General features: G+C 45.4%; 1 protein-coding gene across 2 annotated transcripts in view; it reads right to left on the reverse strand.

The window, feature by feature from the left end:
- PRKCZ (protein kinase C zeta) overlaps positions 1-26,249 on the reverse strand; it is a 239,807-nt gene that overhangs the window by 38,202 nt on the left and 175,356 nt on the right. For both annotated transcript variants that reach the window (XM_069078743.1, XM_069078744.1), the window contains 5 exons: positions 13,946-14,077; positions 10,747-10,828; positions 9,988-10,040; positions 6,250-6,438; positions 382-479 (listed from right to left, as the gene is read on the reverse strand). In XM_069078743.1, coding sequence (XP_068934844.1) covers positions 382-479; positions 6,250-6,438; positions 9,988-10,040; positions 10,747-10,828; positions 13,946-14,077 — 554 coding nt within the window. The remainder of the gene's footprint in view (positions 1-381; positions 480-6,249; positions 6,439-9,987; positions 10,041-10,746; positions 10,829-13,945; positions 14,078-26,249) is intronic.

Genomic DNA, 26,249 nt, shown 5'->3' on the forward strand with positions numbered 1-26,249 from the left:
CTCTCTCTCTCTGTCTCTGTCTCTCTCTCTCTCTGTCTCTGTCTCTCTCTCTGTCTCTCTCTCTCTCTCTCTCTCTCTCTCTCTCTCTCTCTCTCTTTTGCTTTTTGGGGAGGGGAAAGTAGAGTGATTGGGGTTAAATGACTTGCCCAAGGTCACACGGCTAGTTAAGCATCTGAGGCCGGATCTGAACTCAGGTCCTCCTGACTCCAAAGCCGGTGCTCTATTCACAGTACCACCTAGCCACCCCCGTTTTTCTCTTCTGACAGCTTTTGTAGAGGGCACACAGCATGGCAGTGACCCAGGACCAGCCCTGTCTTAGAAGGAGCAAAGCGCCTGAGATGGGGGAGGGAAGGGAGCAGCCCCGTCCCTGGGCTTGCTTACCGACTCGTCGTCTGGAAGCAGGAGTGCAGGCCCACAAGGAAGGGATTACTGGAGGCCTGTTCAAATACATGCTTCTCTGTCTGCACCCAGTCGATGTCCTGCAAGAGAACCAGCCGCACATTAGTTAGAGCCCAATGGACCCTGAGGTCGGTCAAGTCAGTCGACATTTATTAAGTGCCTACTGTGTGCCAGGCCCTGTGCTAAGTGCTGGGGATTCAAAGAAGGTCAAAAGACAGTGCCTGCCCTCCAGGAGATTACTATCTAACAGGGAAGCAGACAATGAACCGGCTCTTCAGGAGCACTGAACCTCCCTCTCACAGTGCCCCTTTCCCCAAGCAGAGGATGCTCCCAGAGGGGACGCATGGCTTTGGCTTTTGCTTTGCACCCCCAGTGATAAGCAGACTTCTGCTCATTGGTGAAACATTCATCGCCTCAAACAGTTGATGAAATAAACTCAGCTGTGGAGAATTAATTATGACAAGTAAGTCAAAAAAAAGCCCACAAGTTAAAGTCAGGGTTGAACAATGCCCAAGGACAGATGGTGCCCCTGATTCTACAGATCTGAAGAAATCAAGGATCTAGTCGGGAACTGTCCTCCAGCAATGAAAGCACCCAAAGGGCATCTCGTGGAAATTCCAGAGGCAGAGAGAGAGGAAGAGGGATTTGCCTGATGTATAGGGCATGTCGGACTAAAATGTGAAAGCTCTGGCAAATCATAATTATGATTATGAATGGGCAGAAAAAGATCGGGGGAGTTTCATGGACTGTAAGCTCTGAGGGGGATACTGCAGCCCACACAGGTAAAGGTAACACAAGCGGAGTCTATGTCTTAAGAGAAATGGCCATCAGGGCCCTTCTATTCCCGTTATACTCTGCAACGGTGAGTGAATCCACATCTGGGAGACCGGGTGAAACCATATTTTAGCAAGGACGTCAATAAGCTAGTGGGCGACCGAAACAAGGAAATGGTGAAGGGACTGAAGGTTATGTTATATACGATCCAGTTGGAGGAACCAGGGGTGGTCAGTGTAGAGAGCTGAAGACTCGGGGACACGACGACAGTTCATTAAGGGGCACTTGGAAGAAAGCGTAGGCTGATCTTGCTTGCCTCCAGAGGGCAGACCTAGAAGCCCAGTTGGGTTGGATGTCAGGAAGAACGGCCTAATGATGACAGCTGTCCCATAGTGGAGTGGGCTGCCTTACGGGGCGGTGCACCCCCCTCCCTGGAGGGCTTTGAGCAGAAGCTGGAAGGTCCCTTGTTGGGGCCCTGCAGCACAGCCCTGCTGGTAGAGAGAAGGGGAAGATGAGAGGCTCAGGTCACCAGGAGGCCACTAGAGGGCGCAGGGGTTAGTTAGAGCAATGGATCCGGAGTCAGGAAGAGCCAAGCTGAAATCCAGCCTCAGACTGGTTGTGTCACCCTGGACAAGTCACTTCATTTCTGCCTGCCTCAGTTTCCTCATCTATAAAATAGGATAATAATAGCACCTACCTCCCAGGACAGTTGTGAGGATCAAATGAGATAACATTGTAATATTACTGATTGATAAATTGGTTATTGATCATGTATTAGTGATATAATATGGACAATAGTAAAAGGCACTTTGCCAACCTAAAAGTTCTGTATAAATGCTGGCTATTGTCATCATCATCATCAGAGTGATGGAAAAAAGTCACTCCCCTCATAGATGGAGGTAAACAGAAGCAATCCCCATACAAGGGAGGGAGATGCATGGACATCAAGCTGAAGAGATCTTGGAGGCCATCTCGTCCGGCCCTCCCCTCCCCCTTTATTTTACAGATGAGGAAACTGAGGCCCAGGACGTTGGAATTGAACTTAATCGATTAATTAAACTAAACGCTTCTTAAAGCCACATAGACAGGAAGCGACAGGCAGGGATTTGAACCCAGGTCCTCAGACTCCATAGCTGGTGATCTTCTGCTGGACCAGACAGCCTTCCAAAGACACTCCCTCAAAGCAGGATTGCTTCTCCGAAGATTTCCTTCCATCGATGCTGCATGTATCTTGTACACATATACTTATCAAACACTGTCTTCTCCTTAAGAAAGGGGACTCCTCGAGGGCAGGGGCATTGCTTTTCTTTTCCTCTACATCCTTAGAATGCACAGGCACAGAGTCAGTGCTGAATGAACGTTTGCTGATTAATGGAGCGATGGACGCTTGGTCGCAAAGTAATCACACGTCTGCCATCCCGCCTAAGGACAAACACTAACACCCAAGAGTGGTCAGGTCACTAGGGATGACGCTGCTTTATGTTGGCACATTGGAGAGACCCCCACGTGGGTCAATCTACGGATTCACAAAGAACCACGCTCAACCCTCCCTCTGGATATTTACTAGACATTCTGATGAGAGTCAGCAAGGAAGCACCCTGTGTATAGTGCTGGGCTTGGCAGAGTCAAGAAAACCTGGGTTCTAATCCAGCCTCAGACCCTAACTAGATATGCTGTCCTGTGGAAGACGTTTCACCTCTGCCTGCCTGTTTTCTCTTCTGTGAAACGAGGATATTTCAACCCTGCCTTGCAGGTTTGTAAGGATCAAATGAGATCATATTTGTAAAGTGCCTGGTATATAGTAAGCATTGTATAAATGTCATGTACTGCAACTACTACTACTAACACCACCGCTACTAGACATTCGAATTACAACAGCCAGAGAGCACAGCAGACGCAGTGATGGGCCTGGAGTCCGGAAGACCCGAGTTCAAATCCAGCCTCAGACAGACGCCCTTTGCGACCCTGGGAAAGCCACTTACTTTCTGTTTCTCTCAGTATCTTCATCAGTAAATGTGTATCATGATGGGATCTCCTCTTCAGGTTGTTATGAGAATCAAATGCGGTAGGAATTATAAACCGCAAACCTGAAAGTGCCATATGAATGCCTGTTCCTCCTCCTCCTCCCCCCACCACCATAACGGTGACTACTGATTGCTACTGCCCCCACCACCACTGACTCCTCTTTGTCCTAACAGCAGCACTGCTACAACTACTACCAGTGCTGCTCCCCACCGTCACCTCACTGGTAGCTCTCCCCCTGCCCCTCTGCCTCCTTTCATTACAACCAGGTCCTTTTAACTAGTACCAGTACCACTACCTCCTCCCACTCCCCTGCTCACTACTCCTAATAGCTACCATTAGTACCACTACCACTATGACTACTAATCTTTTCAACTCCTATTACAACTACTAACACCTCCTCCTAACTACTACTACCACCACTACTACCACCACCACTACTACTACCACCACTACTACTACTACCACCACTACTACCACCACCACTACTACTACCACCACTACTACTACTACTACTACCACCACTACTACTACCACCACTACTGCTACCACCACTACTACTACCACCACTACTACTACCACCACCACCACCACTAACTCCTCCTCCCATTCTTTCTCCTCTCACTACTACTAACTACTATCAGTACTAATACTAACTGTCCCTATGGCTATGCCTACCAGCACTAGCACTACAACAAGGCTCGGTGACCTTCTCTGGGTCTTACTGTCCTCATCCGTACCATGGAGAGAAGGATACTGGCAGTTCACCCCTCCCTTTCAGAATCTGCCTGGGTGGCTAAGATACCATAATGTAGATTATACCCTGTAGAACCAACAAAACCCTCTATAAAAGTCAGGTGGAGAAATCACCAGGATGTGAATGGGTCCATTACAAATGAGGAATTACTGAGCAGAAACTAAGTCAAGGATGTCCTATCAGAGGAAGGTGGGATAGCTCCCGGATGAGAGAGAGCAAATGGGCAGGCTTGCATTCCTTTGGCATCTCTGGGGAAGTCTCCAAGCATGAGCTGGACTCACTGGAGTCACAAGGACAGGTAAACACAGATGGAATGTACTCGGCATGCTGGAGAAGCTGTGCCTTCCTCACTAGAACATGTGCCTTCCTCACTAGAACATTTGAATGGAAATCTCAGCTATGTGATTTTTGTTAATATTGGGGTGAGAAGGAAAGAGAGCTCAAGAAGCTACTGGGGTGTCGCCAGTGAGAGTCAACAGACTGATCACTATGAGTCTTACTGGTCTTTGAGATACATGATACCGAGAGTAGAAAACCCAGCATTCCTTCCAACAGGTGGAAAAAAACCCAGAGTTTAACCCATTTGTGGAGCTGGCACAGGAATTCCAAGATTATTGGGCGATATCTGGTATCTCGGAGTAGGGATGGAAGAAAGGACAAGTATTCCTTAAGTGCCTACTATGTGCCAAGCACTGGGAGGAGTAGGGGCAAAAATGGATTTGGCAAAGGCCACGAAGAGGAAGTAGGGTCCAGTTCAAGGTCCCAACCCATCTACAATTCTGGGAAAGTCAACCATAACATACCCCAATGACCCAGACCTTCCCTGCCGGGAATCCTTGGAAGAACCATTCTATGAGAGGCAGAAAGACCTGGGTTTGAACAGAGAGATGAGCTGTGATGTTCTGGGCAAGTTATATTACCTCCTACTGTTCTCACCAAAAGTGACTCCTGGAAATGGAGGAAGGGTCCACAAATGGACTAGAGAACCCTGGGGTTGGGACTTGCTCCATCAAAAGTCTCTCCACACTTTTTTACTAGCAGGGTGATGGCATGGAGGGAATGTCAGCTTTGGGGGTGAGAGATGATCTCTGTGGATTACTTCTCTGTCTACTGCTTGATTCCAGATCATTGTTTGCATGTTGTCTCCCCTGTTAGACTGTGAGCTCCTTGAGGGCAGGGACTACTGTTTTTACCTTTCTTTTGACCCCCAGCACTTAACACTATGCTTGCACATGGTGCTTCATAAATGCCTATTCACTGACTTGATTGAGTTCCTATGACCCTAAGATTGTGGAAAAGGTACTCAATTCAATTCAGTTCAATTTAACCAACACCAATAAGGCAGCTAGTAACCACCAGACTGGTCATGCAATGACCATGGGATGACGGTCACGGTTCCAGGTACCCTCAGAGTGTCAGAAGAATGAGAAGAAGGCCGACAGTGCATGAGTTGTGTCCCACTGGGGGCTCTCTATGGAAGTGGATGAGCTTCCTATGAGAGGGGTCATGATCTGTAGGAGTTGGTGGGACATCCACAATGCGGAAATCATGGGCACATACAAATAACAGCCTCTGCTCTGCGATTCCCACTTCCACTCTCTGCGCTCATGAAGCTGACATTCAAAGCTATTGCTGTCACCTTGACACAATGTCAGCAGTGACTAGATTTAGATTTTCCCCCAGTCTGAGATCATACAAACATTTATTTAGCATCTACTATGTGCCGGGGATTAGAGATAGAGAATGGATCTGTGATTTTATTGATTATATGTAGCTCCCAGGTGAGAAAACTCCCTTGATACAGACTGGCCCCTTCTCTGCAACTCTAAGAACTTAAGAGACTTGGCCAAAGTCATAAAACCAGGATGTTAACAGAGCTGGGACTTGGAACCCAGGCCTTGGTTTTGAGGTGGGTGACCTATCCACTATGCCATACTGCCTCTCTGAGCCCAAGGGCAAGAAAACCAAAAAGAGACAAGTCCATGTTCTCAGCAGCCAGGACAGACACACATGGGGACAAACACACATACACACACCCTCTCCCAGACAAATAGCTACGTACACAAAGCTGTACCATCGGGCCCTTGGTCAGCACATTTTTGAGGCTGCATTCACACTGTACCTGACTCCAAGTTCAGTGCTTTATCACCCAGCTAGGCTGCCTGCCTCTCACAGGTTTCTAAAGACCACAACACACTAGATTTAGAATACCTGCCCTCTAGTGGCTAAATCATGCAATGGCCTCTTCCCCTTCCCAGACCCGATTTCCCATTTTTTTAAGGTGAAAAGTTACTTACTTCATCATCGTGGACCAACTCCTTTTTGACTACCTTCATGGCATAAATCTGGTCATTCTTTTTCAACCGTACTAAAAGAACTTTGGCATAACTTCCCCGTCCAATAACTCTGATTAAATCGAAGTCCTGCAGCCCGAGCCCCTGAGATATTTTAATTCCATCCATTCCATCAATAACTGGCTTAATGTCCTAAAAACAAAACAAAAACAGGGAAGAAATAGCAGGTTCTGAGAACTCGACCAGAGAACATTTTTCACAACAAGATGATTTGCTTCTCAACAGCCATCAGAGTACACAACACCATCCATGCTCTGGAAGGAATACTCAACTATCCCTCATCCGCATTTCCTCTTCCATGTCCCACATACCCAAAGGAAGGCAGAAGGAAGAATCAAAGACCCAGCAACTCTCCAGGCAGAGACAGGAATGCTCTGAGCCATGATCGGCAGGCATCATGTGGCTAGCACTCCCTCAACCAACCTGTTTCTGACTTAGTACTTAAATCCTCAAGAGTCAACTAAGACTTAGAAAGGACTGGTGCAGGGTCACACAGCTGGTGAAAGAAGGAGACAGGATTTGGAGTCTGGCCTTACCAATTTTTAATCTTAGCACCCCAGCCAGGACCATAGGATAAATCAGAAAATTGACAAGAGGGCTGAGAGCTTAATTGATCATATAGAAGAGGACTTAGAGGCATTTATATACAATCCATCATTTTACAGATGAGGAAACTGAGGCACAGAGGGCTTTGGTTGCTCGTAAAACTTAGCTAGGGTTACAGACAAAAGTTCATTAATCCTCTCAGGGAAGACTGAGCAAAACCCAGTAGACTTTGGTGGCAAAGCTCAAAAACAAGGACCAAGCTCCAGAGTCCCCGTCCCTTGGCCTCCGTGGCACACACACATCCTTCATCCCTGGGATTAAGTGAGTCAGCCAACAGGGCTGGTGACTCTGCCTGAGGTCATGGTATGGCCATTCCTCTCCATGTTATATCTAAAGAAAGAAACTTCTTCCTTTGGCTGCTCGTCATACAGCTATGAAGTGTCTAAAGAGGAGATGTGAACCTAATCTTCTAGCTCACTCCAACTATGGACATGCTGTCTTAGGTACGAATACAGAGCATTCAATTCCATGAAAATTTTTAAAGACATATTGGCCTCAGTACTATTCTCTATCAGTGAGCATTCATGAAGTGCCCACTATGGCATTGGACAGGTGCTTTGGATTCTCAGACAAAAATGAAAGAGTTTCTGTTTCTTGAGAAGGAGGGAGGGATCAGGGACAGATCTGCGTGCCTGTTCACCAACGAGCATTTATTAAGTGCTTATTAAGAACAAGAAATTGCACTTGGAGATACAAGGACAAAAAAATGAAACCAGGCCTGCCCTCAAGGAGTTTCCCTTCCTTCCACTCTCAATTTCCATTCCATTTCTATTACCACATCTCTGCTCGTTTAGCTAGAAAGCAGAATGAGTTTTTAAGACTGCACAACTCTTGAGAAAAGATTCCAAATTAATAAGCACACCCAGCAACCAAAGGAAGAAGTTTCTTTCTTTGGATATTACATGGAGAGGAATGGACATACCATGACCTTCTCGGGCAGAGGCACCAGCCCTGTTGGCTGACTCATTTAATCCCAGGGATGAAGGATGTGTGTGTGTGCCAGGGAGGCCAAGGGACGGGGACTCTGGAGCTTGGTCCTTGTTTTTGAGCTTTGCCACCAAAGTCTACTGGGTTTTGCTCAGTCTTCTCCGAGAGGATTAACTAATGTGTGTCTGTAACCCCAGCTAAGTCTTATGAGCAGCAAAAGCCCTCTAATCGAGAGTTTAGCATCCCTGTACATGATAAAAAATGCAGCTATTTTTAGTGGGGAAAAGAGAGAAGCTGAGATATTATACAAAACTGGGAGCCCTTTATGAGCCATGAAAATTGATTGACCTCTCCAGGCCTCAGTTTCCTCCTCTTCAAAGAAAAGGGGATCAGACTCGATGACCTCAAAGGTCCCACCCAGCTCAAAAGCTAAGAGCCCGAACTCCTGAAAAAAGATTGTTCAGATGGGTTAGTGTATAAATAAGGTTGTTTGCCAAGCTCTTTTAGGGGAGGCCTAAAGAGAGAAAGAAGCCCCTAAAACACCCATTTTGGTCATTCTGCTTCTGCTTTTCCCAAGGGTTCAAGAGAACTGAGGGTGCATTGTGCATTGGTCAAATTCCAAGGCGGGCAAGATCAACGGTGACTCACTCCCGCTGTCAGCCCAGTGAGTGGGGAATGGCCTGGGGGCAGCCCAGAAGATGTAAAAGGAGGGAGAATGGGAAGTATGTGTTCATAAATGAACATTTTATGGCCATCAAAATTTTAATAAGAAACCAGGATAAACAATGTGCCAATCCCTCAAGAAGGGATGAGATATCCTACCCCCCACCCCATTCCTAATGGGAACGTTTGCGGAGAGGGTGGACACAGTCACCACAAGGCAAGGAAAGGCACTGAAAAGGGCCCTACGTGTGCTGTAGAGGTTCTGGGTTGAAATCCCACCTCCAACATGGATTCCCTGTGTAATCTTGGGCAGATCACTGGATGTCTTGGGGCTTCTTATTCCCTCATCTATGAAATGAGGGGGGTTAACATTGACTTCTGAAGCCCCTTCTCACTCCAGGATCCTATGTGGGACCCTGAGGATATCAGTTTCTCTTAATTTCCTCATCAGTAAAACGAGAGGTTGAATTAGCTGGACTCTAAGGTCCATCCTTGGGCTGCTAGGTGATGCCATAGTGCATAAAGGACCGAGCGTAGGGTCAGGAAGATTGGAGTTAGTCAGACACTTACTAGCTGTGTGACCCTGGGTAAGTCAATTTACCCTGTTTGTCTCAGTTTCTTCATCTATAAAATGAGCTGGAGAAGGGAATAGGGGTCTTTGCCAAGATCTGGGTCAAGAAGGGTCAGACAAGACTGAAATGACTAAACAAAGTCCCTTCTGTTCTAGAGCTACGGTAGGATCCTGGGTAAGTACAGCCATGTGTACTTTGAGCCTCAGTTTTCTTGTTAGGAAAATGAGAGGTCTCCAAGGCCCCCTCCAGCTCTATTAGGAACTCCAAAAGCAGGTCAGACTGGCCTCTAGATTCGAGGCATTTTGTGGTATTTATCAGGAGAAAGGACTGTGAAAGTCAGACTCAGCAGAGAATGGGCAGGCCAGCATCTGGTGCTTTTGGGGACATGTGTCACATGGTGGCCATGCCAAGCACCAGCTGTCAGCTCATCCTCCCCTCTCCATCCAAGCCTACAGGTCTGTCCTTGAGAAATAGGAGTGAGGCCCAGCCTGGGCAGGCTCAGATGTGGCAGGCCAAGTCCTCTAGCATCCCGACAGAGGTAGAAGGAGGTGGAGCTGGCGCTCAAGGAAGGGCAGTGTGGTAGCAGGAAGTTCAAGAAAGGAAACAGGCAAAGGGGGAAAAAAATCTGAATTCATAAATCGGAAGATATAGTTCTATGGGAAAGCTGGGCAGAGGGAGGGATACAGGGGAAAATTAGGTGATTAAAAACTTCCCAAAATTCTGCCAATTTCTCATTTTAAAAAATGAATTAAAATATTTTAAAACAGTGAGACAGTAGGATAGACATATACAGCATAGCCAAGTGGCTCACAAGACCACAAGCAAAAAAAATTAAAGCTATTCATGAACTAGTGTTTGCCAAAAAAAAAAATATTTAAGGAAATATTAATGAGATTTTAAAAAATCAACTCACCTCAGAATCATCTTTAAGGCTGTCATGTTTCCGGGTTGAGGGAATATAAGCAACTAATGAGGAAAATAAAGAAAGAAAGACAGTTGTTTCAGTATTTGATGGAAACCATTCAGGACACCTGGCCCTAAGATTAATGTTCTAACAGACCCATTAAGTCTTGCGTCTTGGCTTGGGGCCTCCAATCAACTAGGAGCTGGTGGCTTTGCAAAGAGAATGCTTAAAATTCAAAGTGAAGCCCCCTCACCAACTACCTGGCAGATGAACCTAAGATATGCTAACTAACACACTCCATTAAAAAGGCATAGGGCAGATTTTGGGGCAAGTATCCAGGATGGGGCTGCGATCTGAGACAGGCAGGCAGTGGATGGTGGCTAGAGTTCATGGATGCCTGTCTCTAGGTGGTGGCTCTCTCCTAGGTATTAGAACCATCTCTGGCTTTCACATAATGCTCACTCTGACTTTCTGCCCAGAGAAAGGGCGACAGGACAAGAATACAAAGCACGATTCCTTTCTTTGTGTTTTTTCAGAAGTTCCAGACAAGACAGCCATAACTAACATCTGGTCTCCAACACACCAACCCAAAGAAGTCATTCCTCTCCACAATGAGAACAAATTCACCTCTTCCCTGGGTCCAGGTGAGCAGACAGGATCCAGAAAGAACTTATTTTATGGGAGAAAGGATGCACCTATGGTATCAACCTGTGCCAAGGCCCAACAGAATATGGGCTGGCTTCATAGAAGGAAGGGAAAGATACCTACGTCCATCAGTTTCTTCGGAGGGAAGGTCGACTTCATCATTTTTATCATCTAATTGAGGTTCTTGGGAAGGCATCACCGAATCCTGGCAAAAACAAATAACATCACAATGATTCATCATTATAATCAACTAATGTAAGCTGGCTCTGCCTGGTGGCCAGGGAGACCTTTCCTCCTTCCTCCAGCTTAGAGGCAGGAAAGCCTGGAGATTTTAGTTCCAGCTCTGTGACCTTCTCCATTGTTCCTCCCCCTGTCCCCAGCCAGACGAGGGGCCAACTGGCCCAATCTCCTTATGCCCTCCAGAGGCTACAAGGCAGAGCAAGAAAAGAAGGGGAGAAGGATCCAGGCAGAGGACGACTATAGGATGACCTTGGGTGACTCCATTTTATCGGGCTTTGAGTCCATCTCTCTAAAGTGCCTGCCAACTCTCAGGTTATGGTCTATAAGGGTGTGACTGGCCACCACATCTAAACTGACTTCCACCAGAGGAGAGACTAGGGTCCTCACTCCTACCCCCTGCCTCAGGGCCCCAAAACCCAGGCACAGAGTAAGAATCCCACGAATAAGAAGCAAAGTTTATTCTCTTCTTCATGAAGAGTGGGGAAGCAAGCCGCCTCCCCCCCCAAAAAAACCCCCACGCTCCCTCCTATGCACTGGAGGGCCGCTCTTCCTCCCTCCACACCCCACTAATCCACCCGCCCAAAGAAAGCCTAGAACATCGAGGTAGATTAAGTCAGGTGAAATTCAGGAGTATGACTACCTCAAAGATCTAGACCAGCAAGGAAGCTCAAAGGCCATTGAATGCAACATCATCATTTTACACATGGGGAAACTCAGGCCAAAGGAGATGACATGAATTGACCAAAGTCATAAAGTTACCATTGTTTCACAAACATGGAGATGGAAGGAGCCTCAGGAGACCTCTAGGCTAACTCAATCATTTTATCCAAGAGGGAACAGGTCAAACCAAGTAGGGTAACCTGCCCAAGATCACAGAGGTAGTAAGTATCAGGGACAGAATTTTAATTGAGACCTCAGACTACTGAGTCAGCATTATTGGGTTGCCAAATCTTTCTTCTGCAATGTGAACGCCTTTCTTTTCTCATATCAAGAAGGCGCAATGGTTAGAAAGATCAACCTGGAGTCAGAAAGGTCTAGGTTCGAATCTTACCTCTGACACTTCTAAGCTGCTCATGTCCTAATCTATCAAATGGATATAATGCCATCTTTCTCTAAGAGCAGAAGTGAAGCTCTCATGAGACAATGTATGTAAAGCACTTTGGGAACTGGAAATCAAAACGTCCGACGTTATGGTGATCTCCAAGACCTCCAAGTCCATTAGAAGCGCACTGGCCTTGGGAGTCAGGAGGACCTGAGTTCAAATCCAGCCTCAGACACTTACTAGCTGGGTGACACTGGGCAAGTCACTTAATCCAGACTGCATCCCCACCCCCTTCCACCCCAAAAAAGGAAGAGCAGTAGGAGGTATGGTCCCTTCTACACACTTTGACTCAGCTTTCATTCCCTCCCCGGCTCCTTCTGGTGTCTTCATGGTACGAGATCAAAAACAAATTAAAAACAAACCAAACCCTAACTCTTCTCCTGATCATTAATTATACTTTAATGAAACCCAGGAGGCATATGGAGGAGATAAAAATTCAAATTCAATTAAAGATCTTGCTTATTCATTCTTATTCTGCCACTTGAATGGGGCCAGTTGGCAACAGGCACCATGTCTCCAAAGCCTATTGGAACGTACAGTGATGCCAAGAGTCTGAGCTGCTGACAAGCTTGAGTCTGGATCTAGAGTGAATGTGATAGGCTGGAAATACAGCTGGGTCACGTGCATAGCTCTCAGCCTTGGACACGCCATTTCTGTCTGGGCACCTCAGTTTCCCCCTCTGTAAAATGAGGCAGTGAGACGAGATGGTCTCTCCCCTGTGGCTCTAATGACACTGACACTTGTCCCAGAAAAGGTCAAAGGCATTTCAACAAGTGTTTGGATTCTTAGCTGCCTTTGAGTAAAAGACCCAAATTCACCAAGTAAAGACAATGGAGATTTCCTGGAGCACTGAAGTACGTTATGTAGGAGATAGGCCCCGCAGAATTATCAGGTCCAGTTTAAAGATAAAGAGACGGAGGTGCAGGCCCCAAAAGTGACTTTACTACTATCATAATTACCCAGAAAAGTAAGTGCCAGAAGCAGAATTTGAACGCAGGACTTCTCGACTACTTAAGTCCAATAAGACACTATCTCCTTGAAACCCACTTTCCTTATCTTCAAAATGGGACTAATACCGGAGAGGAGAACAATGATGGTGGTGGTAGTCACCATGATCCAATAACCTACCATCATAACAGCCCTCCACTCATATCATGCCACGAGCTGTTCCATGATGGAAAGGCTAAAGAATTCGACCTCATTTCCCCACAATAGAGGCCACAGATTCACCGAAGCAAAGCAGTGTAATTTTTCTTCTCATGCTTTTTTATTAAAAGGAAGGCAGGAAGACCAAGTTCTGACCCCACCTTTGATGCTGACTTATCTGGGCAATCATGAGAAAAGCGACTGCCCTCCTGAACCTCAGTCTCCTCATCTCTAAACTGGACATCATGATTTTGCTGCCTCTGCCTGAGATGTGCGAACTACTGTGAAGTGTCACAGAAATGCTCACTGGCATCAGAATACAAAAGCAGTGGGGCACCAGGAAGCCTCGGGTTTGGCTGCTTGCTTCAGACACATACCAGCCAGGTGACCAAGACAAGAACCTCTCAGTCAGCAATGGTGAGAATGACATGAGACAGGAAATAAAACCTTGAAGGCCTATAAAAAAGTCAGCCACCATCATTATCATTACAGTATGGAGTAGGCCAAAACCCATTTAGTGATTTGAACCCCATGGTCCAAAAGGCCCTAAATTCCTTACCTGTGAAGAATATTAGGAAAAACAGATTAAATTACTCTTGGGATAGTTGCCATTATTATCCCCATAGGCCATAAGATGAAAGCTAGTCTCAGAGAGGTGAGTCACTTGCCCAAGTAAATTGTCTGAGGCAGGATTCAAACCCAGATCCTTAGAACTGTCCATCAGGCTGCCTCTTTCAATGTTGCCATGAGTTGAAGCCTGGAAACATTCCAGACCCAGGAGCCATTGGCATCCCAATGCTGGCCCGCTCTCCCTCGGATAGCATCCTTACTCACCATATGCCTTTTGCAGGTCAGTGGTACAAGTATATGACAACGTTTATGGACCAGTAATTTGCAGTTGATACACTTGTAGCCTTGCCTTCCGAGACCCCATATCCTTTCGCTGCACTGGCCACAGTATGCTCTCTGTAAAACAAAGCGGATGGTCAGTTTCTCTGTAGCAATCCCTGGTCAAGACCTTGCTCCTTATAAAATGCCATACTAGACGTGGGGGAGGAGGGGGGACAAAATGAGACACAGTTCTCTACACAGTCCTGCCCGCAAATAGAGAGAAATGAGTTTAAGATAGAGAAATGGGTTCTTAAGGCCCAGGAAAGTAGTTTGTCATATCCTGATACACTGCCTGAATCCCCAATTTAACAGAGGCCAAAGTGAGCGTGTTTAGTTTATATCCTAAAATTCACTTTTTATCCACGCACCAAATTTGCTGACAAATCCACATTTGGGGGCAGGATTAAATACAAGAATATTATGAATTTTTGAATCGATGCCTCATTTACTTATATCAAAATCATTAGTTGGTATTACTACCCTACCAATTCCTCCTTGTCGGAGAGCACAACAGTTCAATTCAATGAAACAAAAAAAACTATTAATTTTATGCAATGGATTAGGCACTGAGCTAGACTGTGGGGAACATAAGGAACAAGACACAGTAGGGTCTGCCCTCAAGATGCTTACAATCTAGGAGAGCGAAGGGGAAAGAAATATAGGATATACACTGATATAGTTATATGTATATCTAAATATATACACCCATATATGTCGACATCTAATCTATCAAATTTTCTATCTTTATGTGTGCATATACGCAGCCCATGGAGGTCTTTGACCAAAAAAAAACTTCCCATAAAACACCAAAATATGAAAGCAGTATGTTTTGTGGTATCAAAGAAATGGAAACAAAATAGATACTCATTGATGGAAAAAAGTTGAACCAATTGTGGCACATGACTGTCATGGAATACTATTACACAGTAAGAAACTGAAAATGAAGAATTCAGAGAAACATGGAAAGACTCCTATGAACTGATGCAACATGAAGGAAGCAGACAAAAAAAAACCATCATCACAATGATTACAACCATATAAAGAGTCTAAGGGTGGGGTGTCTAGGTAGTGCAGTGAATGGAGCACCGACCCTGGAGTCAGGAGGATCTGAGTTCAAATCCAGGCTCAGACACTTAACACAAAAATTAGCCATGTGACCTTGGGCAACTCACTTAACCCCAAGTGCCCTCAAAAAAGCCAAAAATAAAAGTCTAAGTCTAAGGGGCGGCTAGGTGGCACAGTGAATAGAGCACTGGCCCTGGAGTCAGGAGGACCTGAGTTCAAATCCGACCTCAGATACTTTAACACTTACTAGCTGTATAACCTTGCCAATTGCCCTGCCCTCCCCCCTCCAAAAAAAATAATAAAGAGTCCACAACAGTCAATTTATACAGACCAACCCTGTCTCAAAATTAAAGATATAAGAGGCGGCCAGGTAGCACAGCGAGTAAGAGCACCGACTCCAGTGTTGAGGAGACCTGGAGATTGAATCCCGGGCTCAGACACTTAGCACCTACCCAGAAACACCTGGCCGTGTAACCTTGAGCAAGTTACTTAACCCCAATTGCTTAGGGGTGGCCAGGTGGCTCAGCAAGTAAGAGCACTGGCTCCAGTGTCGGGATGACCTGGATCAAATCTGGGCTCAGAAACTCAGCACCACACCCAGAAATAACTGGCCGTGTAACCTTGAGCAAGTTACTTAACCCCAATTGCTTTAAAAAAAAATTAAAATAAGAAGACCCCCGCAAACCCACCCATACCTACACACTTTGGGGGAGATGGGGCAGAACACTGCATATAATGTTAGCTTTTTTTCTTCTCCTTATATTTTTTTTATTTTAAAAAAAGTGCTTTGTTATAAGAGATAGCTGAAAGGAAAAGGGACATAGTTGTGAGAGGGAAGGGTTATGGAAGACAAACAAAAACAAAAAATGTCAAAACTCTGATTTGAAAAAAAATTATGGGAACATAGCTTTAGAGCTGGCAGGAACATTAGAGTTCAGTAAGTCTAAACTACTCATTTTATAGATAAAGAAATGAATTGCTTGGCATCCCAAGCCAATGCAGGGCTGTACTGTAAGTCAAGACCAAGTTGTGTGACTCTACCATGGCATGATGTCCCTGTAAGGACCCCGAAGTCTAGCCTTGGAAGGTTGGAGTTTACTTGGCTAGCACCTGTGCTTTTAAGAGAGGGTAAGCCTCCTAGCACACCTAGGCCAGCCAGCAGGTACCACACTATGAGATGGTCTGATTGAACACCCAGGCACCTTACAGTCTAAGCAGCCAGCAGTGAGGACCAGATGGGCACTGGTCCAAAGACAGGATGTGACCTTTATGTCCATCCAAATGCCTTTCAAGTTGGATTTTGCCTCAAAGCTCTTTGCTGATTCATTCTGTTTGTCAGTGGGGTTGGGGGGAAGCTGCTAGGACTCAGAGCCCTGTTTATAATCACAGAATGTCAAGAGTGGGCAGGGACAATTAAAGAAATTTAGTCCAACCTGTAGCTGAGCAAAAAATTTCTTCAGAAATCTTTTCTTTAAGACCCACACTGTGGAGGAAACCACTGTCTCCTGAAGTAGCCCATCCCTCTTCTCCTAATATGACAAAATCTTATTCCATTCCATTTCCCTCCCTTTGACCCTATTTCTGATTTCTGGACCTAACACTTTCATTCTTCAAATGAAAAAGCACAAACACCCAAGCCTTCTCTTCTCCAGGAAAAAACACCCTTGTTTCCTTCACCAGATACAGAAAACCCTTTGAATGGGAAGACTAGCTGTTTGCCATCTTCAAGTGACATTCGGTTAAGAGTGATCAAAACCATAACTAGCCTGCAATGGGTGGGGCTTTGTCCCAGGGCACTGACATGCTACACCAATTCTTAAGCCTCAGCTGCCTAGCTTTCCTGACCCTGTGCTTTCCCTCTGGGATCATATACCTGTCTATATGCATGGATGTTGCATGGTGAGCATTGTCTACTATTAGACTGAGAGCTCCTTGAGAAGTGGGGACCAAACTTTTTACATTTTTGTATCCCCAGTGCCTGGCACACAGTAGGCGCTTAATAAATGCTTGGGGACTCTAGAAACATTGAGTGCAACCATATCTGGCTGCCACCTTCAGGACCCTGTTGACTACAATGTGCAAAGCACTGTGCTAAGCTTTTCCCAATTAAATTTCATCTGATCCTCACAACAAGCCCAGGAGGTAGGTGTAATTAGTATTCCCATTTTACAGATGAGAAAACTGAGGCAAAAAGCAGTTGAATGACTCGTCCAGGGTCACACAGCTAGGAAGTGTTTGAGGCAAAATTCGAACTTGGATCTTCCTGACTCCAGAACGAGTCCTCTATACACTCAATTAACTAGCTGTCCCGAATACATCGATAAAAATGTAAAACTTCTCTGAAGAGTCTCAAGCAAAGAAGGAAAAAAGAACGTGTGCAGGAGCCGTGCTGAAAGATGGGAGGGGGTCCAGTTGGGCTGCATGAGGCACACAGCAGAGGCAGACCTGTCTGAGGACAACACCCCAGGGAACACTCTCAGCCCCAGACCTGTCTGAGGACAACGCCCCAGGGACCACTCAGCCCCCAGACTTGCTGAGCAGGGGCCTATGGTAAGAAGAACACAGGTGTGCCGCCAAAACCATTCTGGTCCATTGCAAAGCGATAGTATTTTGGAGATATTATGGGAGGAGGGGAAGAGGATGTGTTGGGATAAGTAAAACAGTTTGTGAACTTTAAACCACATTAAAAATGCAGCTTAGGATTATTATTACGAAACAAATGAAAAAATGAATATTGCTCAGAGGGTGACATGGAGCTGGACAGATGACCTACTGGCATCTGACATGCCAGTGGTTCTAAAAGTTTTGTCCCCATAAGTTATACCATCAACGAACAGTTCTAGCTTGGGCAGGACCAAAAGATAGAGAAAGGAATTAACAGGGCACAGAAGAAAGGGTAATGGATGTGGAGACAGAGGACCTGGGTTCAAATCCCTGTATGACTGGGCAAACCATGAACATCCTCTGGACCTGGAGTTTCCTCCTCTGTGAAAAGGGGGGGTGGAGGGGGTTGTCTAAGGTCGGCCACAACTCTAAATCTACGATGAAGAGTGAAGTGAGAGAAAGGGGAGACCAGATCTGATTTTGGGAAAGCACCTGATGCTTACAGTAACCCCCGAAATGCTCTTGGGAAGCCAAAGCCCATCTTTCTAACACCACTATTCCTCCCTTGTGAGCAGGCCCCACACGGCTGTGAATCATGGGATGTGGCAATCACAGAGAGGCAGCATTGCCAGTGACCCAGAGAGGGTATAAATAGGCTGGGGCCCATTACCATCGTGACCTGCAGAGAGGAATGTTAGAAAAGACAGTAGCTAGGGACACGTGCGTGGGGAGGAAAAGCAGTCAGGCCGGATGTAGAGGCCCTGGTTCAAATCCCACTTCTGACACTGCCTACATGCCAAGGTTAGAGAAGTCACTCTTCTCTGGGCCTTGGCTTATTCATCTGTAAAGTGAGCAGATTAGACCCAATTCCTGAACTGATTCTGGAGCTCTGGGCCTCCTCATCCTGTAATATGCCTCCCCCACCAATGAGCTGGCTCCAGGGGACAGAACTGGGTCGGCCTTGCTTCATGCCTCTCCTGCCCCTGCCTCTGACTCTTGGGACTTAGCCTGACCCCAGAGTTTTCCTCCACCATGGCATGTACGCTGCCATGAGTAAGTTTGGTCTAGGTCAGCTAGGTGGCTCCATAGTGCACAGAGCCCTGGGCCTGGAGCCCAGAAGATTCCTCTTCCTGAGTTCAAATCCAGCCTCAGACTCTTACTAGCTGTGTGACACTGGGCAAGTCACTTGATTATTTGCCTCAGTTTCTCCATCTGCAAAATGAGTTGGAGAAGGAAATGCCATACCACTCCAGTATCTCTGCCAAGAAAACCCCAAATGGGGTCATGAAGAGTTGAATTGGATTGAAACAACTGAATGACAGGTTCAGCCTATCAGTCAGTTAACAAATATTTATTAAATGCTTACTATGTGCCAGGGAGGGTTCCAAACACTGGGGACACAAAAGAAAGGCAAAGATAGTCCCTGCCCTCCAGAAGCTCCCAGTCGAATGGGAAAGACAACACACAACAATTGAACAAAACAGATACAGGATAAATTGGAGTTAATAGTAGACAGAGGGAAAGCATAAGAATTGAGGACAGAGAAAGGCCTCCTGTAGAAAGTGGGATTTTGGCTGGGACTTGAAGGAGTCAGAGACAGGGATGAGGAAGGAGATCATCCCAGGTATGGGGCCTCCACTTCGGAAAGGGGCACAAGCCAGACATCCTTCTCTCCCCTCCCAGCTGTAGCCAGCCTTCCACCCCAGACCCTGGCAGAGACAACCCCCACCCATCCCAAACCCTCTTCAGCTGCCTTTCATGTGTTATCTTCCCTATTAGAATATAAGCCAACCAAGGGCAAGGACTGCCGGTAGTATCTCCAGCACAGGGCTTTGCAAACAGTAAGCGCTCAATGAATGCTTGTTGTCCTGAGGTTCTAGCTCAGAATCCTTGATCGCTCTACGTTACAGGAAGAGAAGATGCACTGGGGGCAGGAACTGTTTTTTTTGGGGGGGGGGTTATCTTCTAAAAAATATCTTCTGTATGTGGTTCAGCGCTTGGCACATAGTAGGTGCTTCCTAAATATCTGCTGACTTAACTGATTGTCACTCACAACTAGGAAGTCTTTGCTCTCCTGAATCCAAGCCCAGAGCACTCACTCTTGAAACTCCTAAATAACCGTCTGCCAGGGTGCAGAAGGAGCCCCAAGACTGCATCGTAAAGGAGCTGACGTTCCACGTGACCCTTGTGGGCTAGCCTCGGAACCTCTCCCACAATTCTAAGGGCATGTGGGCTGCAGCCTCCAGCAACCTCCTTACAAACTAACTTGGAGAATGACAGGAACAACAGTAATAAATTATGACGATAATGAACACGTATTCAGAGCCTACTATGTGCGAAGCATTGTGCCACTGAGCACTTTATATGAATATTATCTCACTTGATCCTCACAACGGCCCTAGGAGGTAGGTGCCATTATCATACCCATTGTACAGATGGGGAAACTGAGGCAGGCAGAGGGGAGATGGCTTTGCCCAAGGTCGCACAAGTGGTAAGTAGCAGAGTCAGGACTGGAACCCAGAATCTCTAACTCCATAGAGAGTTTTCTTTACGTCACCACACATTATTTCTCTATTCCTACTTTCCCTCGCAACCTTTTTCAGCCCTGCTTCATCTGTAGGCAGTGAATCTTCAAATGTTGAGTGTTGAACTTCTTTAAAGCCATTCATTCACTCACTCACTCACTCATTCATTCATTCACTCATTCATTCATTCATTCATCTGTAAGCAGAGTAGAAAAATGAACTTCAATACAACATAATATAATTCAATATAATATGGCCCCAACCATCCTTATAGTAACCTTATAAAGTCCCTACTATCTGGGACATAGCACAACGCTATGCACTTACAATTTGATCCTCACAGCAGATCGTCGTAGTGCATAGAACTGCCCCAGAAAGTCACTGAAAATGTGCAACCCCAGGACCGAGGGGGAGAGTGAGGAGCAGCATCCCCTGGATGTGGGGTTTTCAGAGCCCCCAACTACTGGTGTAAGGGCGCACATGAACGACTCATTCATCTGATAAAAACTGGAAAGCCATCAGGCAGAACTCAGATTTAGACCAACACACCCCAAGATTGGGACAGCCAGGAGGCACCATAGTTCAGAGCACTGCGCTTGGAATCAGGAAGACTCATCTTCCTGGGTTCAAATCTGGCCTCAGACACTTCCTAGCTGTGTGACCCTGAGCAAGTCATTTAACCCTGTGTGCCTCAGTTTCCTCATCTGTAAAGTGAGCTGGAGAAAGCAATAGCAAGCCATTCCAGTATATTTGCCAAGAAAACCCCAGATGGAGTCGTGGAGAGCTGAGTATGAACTTAAAACAACTGAACAATAACAAAGAAAAGAATGGATTTAAGGGAGGGAAAGACAAAGAGAGTTCCTACTATGGTCCAAGTATGCAGAGGGAGGAGACGAGGAAACTGCAGCTCTGTGTGTGCCTGTGTGACTTTGGAAGAGTCTGGGCCTCAGTTTCCTCCTCTGTAAAAATGGGACAATGGACCAGAGGCGGGTGGGGTGGCCTCTGAGGTCACGTCTGCCTCTTGCTTGCTGGGTCACTGTGGCAAAGTGCCCTGGGCCTCAGTAAAATGAGGTTGGACTGGGTGACCCCTGGAGGGCCCTCTACCTCTCAAATCTTACAGGAATATATTATATATTCTTATATATATAGTATTATATTATATTATGATGATGATGATGATCATTAAGGTTACAGAGTGGTACAGCAGAGAGGGAGCTGGCCTTGGAATTAAGAAAAGCTGAGTTTAAGTTCCACCCCAAACAATTCAATTATGAACTTAGTGCCCCAAAGAATTCTCTAAGACAAGAAGATGTCATGTGCTTCCAGTGGCAGAGGGGAGTTCCTCGGTCCAGTCCAAAACCTATTTTTCTGATGGATTGATTGGTGCAGATAATTGGTGTGTTGGAAGAACTTGGCCACAGTGCCAGCCAGCCAGAAAGGAGCTGTTCTGCCAGGAAACACTTAGGAAGTGTAGCCCAAGCAGCACAATAATGGCTAGAGAACAGGGACCCACCAGGTCGCCATGTTTGCCAACCCAGCAGGGAAGTAGAACATTTCCCATAAGATCAGAGAAGGAGAGAGAAACCAGGGACATGAGTCAGCAGGCCCAGCGCCCTTCATTTTAGAGATGAAGAAAAGGAGAAACACACTTCCCCTTCGCTCCATCGACTAAAGCCAAAGAACCCAGCAATGATGGTTAAAGACCCACTTGCTTACTGACGAAACTGCTGGAAAGATAATATGCAGGGAACGAAAGGACTCTGGGAAAACTGGAAACTAAAATCTGGCAGAAATAAGGGTTAGATCAATATCTACCAAGAAAAACTCCATATGGATATGTGACTTAGCTATACAAAGTCATATCACAATCAGATTAGAAGAACAAGGAAGAAATTTCCTCATTAAACTAATACTATGTGTGCTAGACACTGTGCTAAGTGTTTTACAAATGTGATTTCATCTGACCCTCACTATAACCCTAGGAGGCAGGTGCTATTAATATTCCCATTTTACAATTGGGGAAACTGAGGCAGCGAGGTTAAATGATTTACCCAGGGTCACATAGTAGCTGAGGCTGGATTTTGAACTCTGGTCTTCAATGCTCATTGCTGTATCCACTAAACCACTTAGCTGGAAAAAGTTCAATGTCAAGAGAAGGGACAGAAAAAATGACCTTGGATACAGATGGAAAATTTTGATTACATGAAATTGAAAAATTTTTTGCATAAACAAAACCAGTGCAGCTAAAATTAGAAGGGAAAGAGTTAACTTGGAGGAAAATATTTGCAGCAAGTTCCTCTGGTGCAGGTCTCATTTTCCAAGATATAAGGAATTGATCCCAATTTATAATAAAAGCCATTCCCCAAATGATAAATGGTCAAAAGGGAAGCACAGGTACTTTTCAGAGGAAGATATCTAAGTTATCAACAGACAAGTAAAAAAAATTAAAAGGCTCCATATCAGTCATAATAAGCAAAATGTTAAAGCTACTCTGAGATTCTACTTTCCATTCTTCAGACTAGCAAAGATGCTGGAGGGGCTGTGGGCAAACAGGCTCACTCCTAGTGCATGATGCTTTGAATAAGTACTTCCTTTAACCTCCACACAGAATTTGAAAAACTCAGTATCCTAAGACGTGGTAGGGAATCGCAGATGTGAGCCCTCAAGTTCAAACACTGTGGTGTGGTGTGATGCAAAGAACTCTATCCTTGAAATCACAAGATACCTGGGGTTCAAGTCTTAAGCCCTGACACATGTCACTACCCTTCTCCAGGATTCATTTGCCTCATCTTCAAAAATAAGAGAGAATACAGCAGACTCTTCCTTCACAAGAGTCTGGTGTGACAACTCTGAGAGTTATAAAAATCACAGATTTGGGAGGGTGGGTGTGTGGAAGGGGAGCAAAGCAACTAGGGTCAAGTGACTTGCTTAGGGATGTCACACAGCTAGTTAGTATCTGAGGGTGGATTTGAACTCACGTCCACCTAACTCCAGGGCTGGTGCTCTATCCACTGTACCACATAGCTACCCCACGCCCCAAATCACAGATTTAGAGTTGCAAGGAACTTTAGACTCCAACACCTGCATACACACGAGGAAACTAAGGCAGAGATGAATCAAGTGACTTACCCAGGGCCTCCTCACAAATGTTTCAAAGGAAGATTAGAAGCCAGCTCTTTTGACTCCAGATCCAATGCCCTGACCACTAAATCATCCCACCTATTCTGGAAAACCATAAAGCTCTATAATAATCAAAAGTTATAAATATGTAACAATCATATACTATTATATTATGTAATTATAAAAACTGAGAACCTACTATGTACCAGGCATTGGGAATACCAAGGCAAATATGCAACAGGCATTGTACTCAAAGAACTTAGATAATTATTATATTTGATACCAACACTACTTGGCATAATTCTGTTGCAACATTAGCCCAAAGTCTCCTGGACCTGGAAGAAAGAGGAGATTTTCTGTATCTCTGTGCTGATGCTAAATATAACAAGTGACATGGGATTCTCTGAACTCAAAACTCACAAAACACACCACCTCCTCACTGGTCTCTTAGCAGCTCTATGCTTTGTAAATACTTCCATATAAGTGCAGGTCATGACTCTTATTAGAATGTAAGTAATAGGAGGACAGGGCCCCAAGTCTTGGCCTCCCTAGCAAGAAGCAAATGTTAAATAAATGCATGTGGACTAATTTGAAAGTCAATGAAGGTTTCATTTTACAAAGCTTCCTCAGTGTATAATTTGAATTTACAAGATTCATGTGATAATTTTTCCCCAGTGTAAAAACATTTTTTTCTAAGCGCTTTCCTATTTAGAAAAAAAAAAAAACATCCAGGCTACCTTTGCACAGATTAGAAGGGCTTTTTGTGTCTCTTTAGATCAACAAATCTGGAAGAAAAAATAAAGCCAAGCTGTTTACAATTTGTCAGAATTGGCATTTAAAGGGTAAGAAAAAAAGGACCACATATCCTCGGAGGAAGATTTGTGAAGATAATTCTCCCCAAGGACACCAACATGGCTCGGACTTTAAAAAAAAAAAAAAGGCTAAAATAAGACAAAAAACCCTATGCCATTTTTCCGCTCTCCCTCAGAAGCCTCCAAATTACTCAAACAGGAAGTGCCTTCTACTTCAAACATGTTTCCATCCCAGTTCTAGGCACTTTCGGAAGCAAAATGGCCAGAAAATTGACAGTGCTGTCCTTCCTGGATTCCAGATTAGAGAATGGGGGCTCCAGGCTCCAGCTCTGACACTTACAGGCTTGATGTTAGTAATCTTTCTTTGAACCTCACTTTCACCAAAACACAGCCAGCTCCTGGACAGAAAGGCCTGCCTCTCATTTCAGTCTTTGTGTATGTCCAGCAGGAAGCACAATGCCTGGTACACAGTAGGAGCTTAATAAAGGACATAGCGGTTAAGTGGTGACAGATCGGCCAGGCCTGGAGTCAGAAAGACTCTTCTTCCTCAGTTCCAATCTGTCCTCTTCCTAACTGTGTGACCCTGGGCAAGTCACTTCACCCTGTTTGCCTCAGTTTCCTCATCTGTCAAATAAGTCAGAGAAGAAATGGTAAACCACTCCAGTATCTTTGCCAAGAAGACCCCAAAATGGCATCATGAAGAATCAGATACAACGAAAAAAAAACTGAATAATAAAAACTACCTCTCCAGCTATGTAGCACATTATTCCCCACCCACATTCTTGGGTCTAGCCAAGCTCCCCTTTTTGCTGCTCCCCATATGGAGCTGGGATCACAGGGCTAAAGCCAGAAAGGACCCCAACTACCATCATGCTTCATTTTACAGAAAAAGAAACTGAGGAACTAGAAGTTTAAGCCAGAGGTAGCAGGTGTCAGAACTGGGATTTGAACTCAGGTCTCTGCCTCCAAAGTCAGGATTCTTGGTTTCCCAAAGTTATCCTGTGCAGCATGAAATTGGTGTCTTGTGTCTGTATAAAGAAGTTGCATTGGCTGGAGGGAAGACCTAGGTTCAGATCCTTCTTCTGTGCCCCTGGGCAAATCATGTAGCCTCTCTGCACCTCAGTTTCCTCATCTGTGAAATGGGTGATCCAGAAAGGTCAGCACTGTCAATTTTCTGGCCATTTTGCTTCTGAAAGTGGCTAGAAGTGGGATGGAAACATGTTTGAAATAGAAGGCACTTCCTGTTTGAGTAATTTGGAGGCTTCTGAGGGAAAGCAGAAAAATGGCATAGGGTTTTGTTTTGTTTTAAACCTTTATTTAAAAAAAGTCACAGCTATGTTTGGGTGTCCTTGGGGAGAAGTACCTTTAGAAATCTTCCTCAGAGGATATGTGGTCCTTTTTTTCTTACCCTATGCTGTACCTTTCTGTCTGAGGTGTGAAAATTGACATCTGCTTCACCAGTGTTCTTACCATCTTATCCCACAGCCTAGGATACAATGTCAGAATAGGGCATTTCCCACCATCATGTCATTGCACATCTGCACAAACTGTCCCCCATGCCTGAAATGCTCTCCTCTTTTGAATCCCTAACTTCCACCCAAAACTCAGATAATTTCTCCCAATCTCTGCCCCCTCTCCAGATGCCAGAACCTCACTATTTTGTATACAATTGCATGTGTTTCCTCCATAAAATGCAAGCTTCTTAAAGGCAGAAATTGCTTTATTTTTATCCCAGTAGCCTCAGTACCTAGAACACAGCAGGTGATTAATAAAGGCTTGTTGATGGACCCATTCCACCTGGTCACTTCATGACAACGGCAGCCTTGTGACTTTCAAACATGGCCTGCCTCCTCTTCCTCTGTCTTATGAGAGTTCTGGGCAAACCCACATGTCTGAGCCAGCCAAGCGGCAAAGTTCCCTCTGTATTTAGCAGAGTCAGGCAAAGGAACCTTCCTTCCACAGGTACAGAGCAGAAAGCGAGGGAAGGAAAACCACTGGACACGGGTGAGGTCCTCTCTGATTTGAGGGACAAGGAGAGCTTCCTTTGAGGACCAGATGAAAAACTGGGGTTTGACCCTGGTTGAAGAAGGCTTTAGAACGCGGTGAGCATCATACGTGTAG

Source organism: Petaurus breviceps, unplaced genomic scaffold (genome assembly GCF_028583685.1).
Source record: "Petaurus breviceps papuanus isolate PSGF00001 unplaced genomic scaffold, PetGlider_PUasm1.0 91041, whole genome shotgun sequence".
NCBI classification, from domain to species: Eukaryota; Metazoa; Chordata; class Mammalia; order Diprotodontia; family Petauridae; genus Petaurus; species Petaurus breviceps.